The sequence below is a fragment of the Myotis davidii genome, unplaced genomic scaffold (assembly GCF_000327345.1).
Source record: "Myotis davidii unplaced genomic scaffold, ASM32734v1 scaffold120, whole genome shotgun sequence".
In the NCBI taxonomy this organism is placed as follows: Eukaryota; Metazoa; Chordata; class Mammalia; order Chiroptera; family Vespertilionidae; genus Myotis; species Myotis davidii.
Window position 1 is genome coordinate 3,378,249 of NW_006294778.1, and position 8,359 is coordinate 3,386,607.

Consider the following 8,359-nt stretch of genomic DNA (forward strand, 5'->3'; position numbering starts at 1 on the left):
ACTGAAATATTTTCTAATGCATTTGAAATTTATAAATTGACACTGTCCTATATAATAAAAGCTTAATATGCTAAGTGCCCGGTCATCCAGTAGTCCATTCAACCAATCAAAGCATAATATGCTAATGATATGCTAAGGCCACTCAACCACTTGCTATGATGTGTACCAACCACCAGGGGGCAGACACTCTGACCAGGTTAGCTTGCTGCTGGGGTCTGGCCAATCGGGACTGGGCGAGATGGGCCAGACAAGCCCTAGAGACCTCCCACAGTCCCTCCCCAGCCCCAATCAGCCCTGATTGGGACTGAGTCAGACAGAGCCCTTCCATGGTCTCTCCCAGCTGGCCGGCCCAATCGGCCCAATCGGGACTGGGTGAGATGGGCCAGACATGCCCTGGAGCCCTCCTTCGGTCCCTCCCCAGCCCAATCATGCACCGGTGGGGTCCCTTGGCCTGGCCTGCACCCTCTCACAATCTGGGGCCCCTTGGGGAATGTTGGAGAGCCGGTTTCGGCCCGATCCCCACTAGCCAGGCCAAGGGACCCCACCAATGCACAGATCTGTGCGCCGGGCCTCTAGTCCTATTATAATTCTGAACTAGGTCAACTAATATAAGCCCATTTATTCTACTCTAATTCAGCTCTCATACCTGAAATATCATTCCATCAAGTAACTGCCCTTCTAGCTTCAGCAAGAACTTTTCAAATGGCTTTAGTTTTTCTTCCTGAATTCCAAATTTTGAAGGATTGTGATGGACAGATTTCAGTAACCTTGTGGAAGATCAGAAAAAAGACCATAAGTTTGCCTAATAAATTTTTAAATTAATTTTTTTCCAGAAATGAAAATTTTATATTTGTATTTCTTTTTTGGCGCTATACATTTGAAAAATCTATACAAAACAAATAAACAAAAATCCCAATACATTTAATTTTTTAATCATGCTTTTTTATATTATTTTAAATTTAGATATCTGGTGCTCTCTAGATACCAGACATTTAGTAATACTTATAGATGGAATAAAATAAAATGCCTTGACTTAAAAAAATCTTGAGTATAAAATGAAATAAAACCAAACTCAGGAAAAACAACTGTCACTTAAATAGAACCCAAGGGAAAAATAGTATGAGTCCTAAGGTAGTCAAGACTTAGGATGCCTGCCTGGCTGTTGTGGCTCAATTGGTTGAGCATCATCCCATGCACTAAAAGGTCGTCAGTTCAATTTCCCATCAGGGCACATGCCTGGGTTTCAGGTTCGGTCTCTGTCAGGGTACATGCCAGAGGCAACCAATTGATGTTTCTCTCTCCTCTCCCCTTCCTCTCTCACTAAAATCAATAAAAACATGTTTGTTAAAAAAAGACTTAGAATGCTTTATACACGTGTATCATACTCTCAAACAAACCCATCTGAAATTAAAGAATGGTTACTGTTTTCATAAAAACATCTGACCTGAGATCCTTCTAAATATATACCTTCAGGTCTTTTAAAGGATCTGCACTAGTTATATTTGTTTACTTTTTACTAATACAAAGAGAATATTTTAATTGGCTCACCTTTTGTACATAGTCCAGTGGTCTTTCAATGTGATATGATTATCAATAATTTCATCCAGGGTAAGCAAAACTGTTAGCAGCTCTCCCAAGTGCTCATACATAGTCTGTCAAAAGACCTTTAATGATTACCATTTAATCACTAGTTAGAAGTTAAGGTTCATGTGGATTTTTAAAGTTCAACACATTTTAGCTAATTATTAAATTAGTTAAAACAGTGGGTAAACCAGTTTTATTAAGCTACAGATTAAACTACTGATCCTCAGATGGAATAATTAGCTTTAAATACATAAACACTTTGCCCAATATCTCATCCTTAATTAGGATATCACAGATTTGTTTCACTCTCCACTCAACTTGAAGAATCTACATTGGGCTACTACTGGGAAAAACTAAGAGTTACACTGATGGTGGGTCAGTGATGCCTCATCAGCTTCAAAAATGAAAGAGAACCAATTCAAGAAATAATCCTTTAAGAGTCTTGCTATACTTGTACTCCCCGATCACACAAACTCCAAAGTAAAATATAGTAAAAACTAGTTTTACAGATAAAGTTAAATTACTTTTACCTGAAAATGAACTCCAGTTGTCTCTATAATTTTGGGTGCAACCCTATAATAAAATAACACTGAAGTTAAAATATATATCCTTTTTTGTCATAGTTCATTTTAAGGAAAACATATAGCAGCAGGAGCTCTTGGGATTTTAACATGAATTTATCTTTATTTAGACTTTAGTCCATAAAATTTAAGAGATCCAAGAAATTACTACCTTTTCTACTTTCCCAAGAAGGAACTAACTTATACATAAAGAGTCTGGGCTATACCCAACTCAGTGGGTAGGGATATGTGGACAATATACATGGACAATATGTGGTCCATGTATAATCTTAGTCATTTAAACCAAGCCTAAGAGGGAGAGAGGGAAATAACAAAACTGATATTCATTTCTTTCTAAACTATTAGATTTCCCAATTCCCAACTAGAATCCTTGTTATCCTACCCAAACTGGCATGGGGACTAGTCTTCTCTTCAGACAGGTTTATTTCTGAGTTGTTATCCCTACTGAAAAACAGTGCATACAACTAGGATATGTCAAAATCAAAAGTCCCAGAATAATTCAATTTTACTTCCTAGAGATTCCATTTACTCAACAATAAATAATTTAAAGTAGTACTTATAGCCCTGACTGGTGTAGCTCACTTGGTAGGGTATTATCACATGCACCAAAAAGTTGCCAGTTAGATTCTTGGTCAGAGCACATGCCTGGGTTGTGGGCTCGATCCCCAGCAGGGTACATGCAGGAGGCACCCAGTTGACGTCTCGCTCTCACATGGATGTTTCTCTCTCTCCCTTCCTCTCTCTCTCTCTAAAAGTCAAAAAATATTTTAAAAATAGTGCTTGTATATCAAAGTACATATATTCCACAAGACAGAATATCTTAACATTAAACACACAATCAAATTTTATCTTTCTTGAGCAGGGCTGTGGTGGGGCATTACAAACCAGGTACTGAAGTACACACTAGGTACTGCAGTGCAGGGATTGGGGAAGCTATGCTCTCATTCCCCTGTGCCATGAGGAGAGTTTCAATGAAAGGACAGAACATAAATATCTGGCTGAGGGGAAAACATGAGAATGAAAAACAGTTAACACTGACTTCCAGTTTATAAAAGAGAGTAGGATGTAGCATGGTATGTAAGAACAATGAATGGATTAGTGAACAAAAGAATAGTACCTAAATAGCGATGGAATCTTGACAAGTAATTCCTCTAGGCCTCAGTTATCTCTTCTTGTAAGTGAGAATCCCTAGTCACATACCTACACCAAGTTTATTGTAAGGTTTAATTAAATAGTCATGTGCTTAAGCACAGAGATACAGTCTGGGAAAGGCATCGGTAGGCAACTTCGTCATTGTGCAAACATCGCAGAGTGCACTTACACAAACCTAGATGATGATATAGCCTACTATACACTTAGGCTATATGGTATTGCCTAATTCTCTGTAGAGGAGAAAAAATAATTTTCCCTCTATCTCTGGGTTCTTGGCTGAAACATCCCTCTAATAAAAAAAAGTTTAAAAAACAGGTTTTATTTTAGTACAGGGAGTGAGCCACTCTTACAAATGGAGATTCCCTTACAAATGTAAATGCCTTTTACAAAAAGTAACTTTTCCTTGGTTTTCAGAGCTTCTCCCATGTCTGTTTTTTTTTTTTAATTAATGAGCCTAAAATAATCCTTATGTCAAACAGACGTACTTCAGGGCAGTGATTCCCAACGTGGGGCACATGCCCCACAGGGGGGCAATTTGATTTTTAAGGGGGGCAACTCGAGAATGAGTTATTAACAGTGAATCTTTTGTATTTCCTAAGGTTCTAGGGGCCTCATATACAGTATATAAGTATATATAGTGACATATTTATGCATTCCAGTTCTCTATTATATTTTAAAACTTTATTTGTTCTTTTGTCATATCACTTCATATTATTTTATTTTTTAAACAAGTTAAAAAAGTATATATCATTTGCAATGCATGAGAAATGGTTAACATCTTTAGTTATAAACAATCTCTTAAAATCCAGTGACACTATAATGATGCAAGGAAGCTGGAAAAATGAAATGAAAAAGTACAAGTGATGATTAAGCAGTGAGCATATGTGATTTTGCTGAGCAGTGATGGAGAATAACTTCTCTGCAGTGTCAGTGAGCAGAATAAAGACAATGACACCTAATACTCTACAGCTTTGAACAGTGTTGTGCCGTTTGAAGTCTCAAACAGGGGGAGGCAGAATAAAGAGAAGGACCTAGAATGAGAGGAAAGCTAACTTCTGAGTCTATATATAAATTGAGTATTTTTAGCCAGAATAATTCCAATTCATTGGAATTTTTTTCAACAAGTTAGTTGAATAAATTCAAAAGGAATAATATAAAAGCATGTTTAATGCAGAGAAGATGTGTGGCCAGTGTAAGCGCCTAAAACACTACTCAAAACAATTATTTTATGATAACAAAGGTGAGGACTATGGAAAATTTAATCATTTTTCTTTATATAAGGCAGTAGTCCCCAAACTTGGAAGATCATCAGAATCACTCACTAAATTTTTTCATATAGATTCCCACTCCCAAAGATTCTGTAATGAGTTAGGGAACCGTCAATGTAAAGGAAGGAGGAAAGGCCTAGAAAGAGAAAACGTGGTATGTTGCCTTTTTCTATATAATCAAATTTCGTTATGATTATTCTATCCACATTCTCATTCAGATAGATAATGGGTTTATTCACAATGACAGAAACTGCCTCATTAACCTATCATTTTTCTATTACACACATCAAGTAGTATTTACAATGAGTGTTCAAAGAATGCTGAATAAGTGAATGAAGGGATGAAATGAGTGAACAAAAAACTATTTCAGGTAATTAGCTAGTTTTAGAAAAGCATTTCCTATATCTCTATTATAAGTGCAAAAATATTTCTAAATCCATTACTTGTTATTGATATAGAGGACAGCCAACTGATGGACTACATTCATCACCACTTCATAGCACCTCGTAACAAAACAAGACAGTTCCTGAAATGACAAGTTGGGTATATGTTACAAAGTTGCTTTTTAAATGTCACCATTTCTGACTGAATTTTAGGCTAACAATGTTAAAAACAAAATAGTTTTCAAGTAAGAACTCGTCAACTTGCAGCCAACTTCAAGCATCCATCAAACAATCAATTTTTAACTCATCTCTTACACCCCAAGGTCATTTCTACCTGTCTGACCCCACATTTCATTCATACTTCTATTTTAAGTCTTCTGTTTTACTCATGCAATTCCTAAATAACAGAGACAGTCTCATTCCTTCTTTGAATATCCACTGCCTAGCACAGTGGCTAACCCTCAACTGCTTCTTAATATATATCTGTCCTATCAAATGAAGAAATGAATGAACATCTGAATGAATGAAAAAGCACAAAAGCTGCCAGTTTTAGAAAGTACGACAATGAGGGGAAGGAGTCTCCAGAAATCACTCTGACATAACTTCAAATGTTTACCTTTAACCTTAGTTATAAACAGAGTTAGCACACAGCAAGTGAAACAGTATTTATGCCAGGAATATGTTTGTGACTAAATAACGAACTTGCATCTATCATGTCTCACACCTCCTAAAAATTTTTCAGAACCTCTCAACTTTTAAACCTATAGAAACAGATTATCCTAACATACTTAAAACCTGATTAAACCTGTAACTGTTCTAAATTTTATGCTCCAAGACAAAATAAGAGGCAAAAACAAGTCCAGATATATAATAGACTACATAAGATAGAAATAGAATAAATTAGATAATTAAAAGACAAAGATTTTCAGGTTGGATAAAAAAAAAATCCAGATACATACATGCAGTTTTAAAGAAACACAACTAGCCCTGGCCAGGGAGCTCAGTTGGTTAGAGCATCTTCCAATATGCCAAGATTGTGCGTTCAATCCCGGTCAGGGCACATACAAGAATCAACAATGAATGTGTGTATAAATAAGTGGAACAAATCAATGTTTCTCTTTCTCTCTGCCTTCCTCTCTCTCTAAAATCAATAAATATTTTTTAATCACTTAAAACATAATGACACTGAAAGATTGATTGAAGAAAGAAAGCTAAATCAAGAAAATGTTAACTCAAACAGCTGGGGCAGTGGTATTGATATCAGACAAAATAGACTGTTTGCATTATTACAGCTAATTACTATAAATAATATATACTTATATAACTACATATTATACACATAATAACTATCATCATAGTTTAAGAAGATCACTATATGGTGATTAATAAATTCAATTTAGCCCAGCTGGTGTAGCTCAGTGGTTGAGCATTGACCTATGACCAGGAATCAAACCATGACCTCTTGGTTCATAAGTTAACGCTCAATCACTGAGTCCTCCAACTTTTATGTAACCAATTGTCAACATTAAATCTCTTCTTTTGATGTATCTTGTGTGAACTGTCTTCTGGACTGGACCTTGACTGACCCATATCATAATACAGGATAATTTCAACAAAATTCTCTCAAAATTAGGCCACGTAGACCAAAGAAAAGTAATAAAGATATAAAAGATTTGCACAATATATTAGCATTCTTGATTCAATGAAATAATCAAATCATGTATCCAACAATCAGAACGTAGGTGGAATTCTGGGTATTTTTACCTCAGCTCCAATTTTTGCTTTTATCATATTGTACAAGCATTGCTCTTTAGTGGAGAAGAAATGTAAGTTATTTCATTCTTTTGAAAAAAATTAAACCAAAAGACCAAAAATAAAACTTTGCAGTAATATCTAAATTGAAACATTTGGTTAGGAGCATCAAGTGCAGTTGCTTTAAAGACCTCACCATTGCTCATGTAACAGCTTAATCATCTCCATAAACAACTTTTCCTGACATAAATGATTTCTTCCTATCTAGTACAAAGTTTAAATTATTCTAAAAGGTATGATCTCCTAAATTATAATCCAATGCCAACTAAGTGTCTTACCCTCACAGTACAAATCTTTAGCATTTGAAGGTTTCAGAAATTTTTTAATTATGTGTAATTCGCTCAAACTTTTCAACAAAAAACCTCAATAAAAAGTAAAAATCAATTACCTGTAAGAATGAAATAAATCTCCCCATTTGAATTTGGCAATCACCTTCCACCATGCTAGAATCTGTGACTTTAAAAGGCAACATGAAGAATTGTATTTCAATTGTTTATATATAAACTCAATCAACACCAAAAACTAAAACTATGATTTTTACTCATTAGTACATCTTCTAATCTGTATAGCATTAACAGAATTTTTACACTGAAGAGAAAAATGAGAAAATCATTAATTATACAATTGAAAGTAACCATCTGTTTCACTATTTAATAAATTCAAGGAAAATTCTTATGTAGTTACAGTGCTTTATCCTATATAATAAAAGCATAGTATGCAAACTGTCCCCTCAACCGGAGACCGGAGTTCTTCCGGGAGTTCGACCAGGGAGCGGGGCGGCCAGGGGAAAGGAAGGAGGCCCTGGGAGGCAGATGCTAGGGACCCTACCAGTGCACGAAATAAACATATCACAAATAGACGTTAGAGAATTTGCTGCTGCTTCATCACTCAGGTTTTCTTATCACCTGTTCACCAAACGAGCAAAGCAACAAAAAATCTGAATGCTTATTTTCTCACACTAATACATTATGGTGGTCCTAGAATTGTCTGTTAACTTTTTGTTCATTTCAATCTCAGTATCACAACACTACAATGTGAAATTTTAAAACTTACCTCCTTCTCCATAGAACAAGAGACCGTTATAAAATTTAGTTTCAGCCTGTTTTAAAAAAATTAAAATAATCTTACAAGTTGCTCTTTTGTTTTTAAATTACTAGGCTCTCTTAGTTATCCATATTTATAATAAGAAAAGGACTACATCATTTATACATAATTTCACTCAAAAACTGCTTACAATTCAGATACACTCAATTTATCTTTGGAGTACCAGAAGTATTATTAATAGTCAAAGTTATTTCTGGATTTCTTTAGCCTTTACTTTGTATCACATCCTCCCATTATTTCATGGGAGAACAGAAAGCAAACACATTATCAAAAAGGTAGAGAAAAAAAGATGGAAGTTTACCAACTTCTTTGAGAGTTTTGATTGCTCAGGGGCAAGGAAACCCAAGATATTTTTAAAATTCAAAGCTTTTTTTAAAAATTAGTTCTGGCGGGGCTAGCATGTCTCAGTGGTTGAGCGTCAACCTATGAACCAGGAGATTATGGTTCAATTCCCAGTCAAGGCATATGCCAGGGA

The 8,359-nt window shown here is 35.4% G+C and overlaps 1 protein-coding gene across 1 annotated transcript in view; it reads right to left on the reverse strand.

Moving 5' to 3' along the window:
• KIAA1033 (KIAA1033 ortholog) overlaps nucleotides 1-8,359 on the reverse strand; it is a 56,924-nt gene that overhangs the window by 44,047 nt on the left and 4,518 nt on the right. Inside the window, exons 3-8 of the mRNA XM_015567578.1 lie at nucleotides 7,834-7,924; nucleotides 7,169-7,236; nucleotides 5,029-5,111; nucleotides 2,115-2,157; nucleotides 1,549-1,652; nucleotides 647-767 (exon numbers count right to left, since the gene is read on the reverse strand). Coding sequence (XP_015423064.1) covers nucleotides 647-767; nucleotides 1,549-1,652; nucleotides 2,115-2,157; nucleotides 5,029-5,111; nucleotides 7,169-7,236; nucleotides 7,834-7,924 — 510 coding nt within the window. The remainder of the gene's footprint in view (nucleotides 1-646; nucleotides 768-1,548; nucleotides 1,653-2,114; nucleotides 2,158-5,028; nucleotides 5,112-7,168; nucleotides 7,237-7,833; nucleotides 7,925-8,359) is intronic.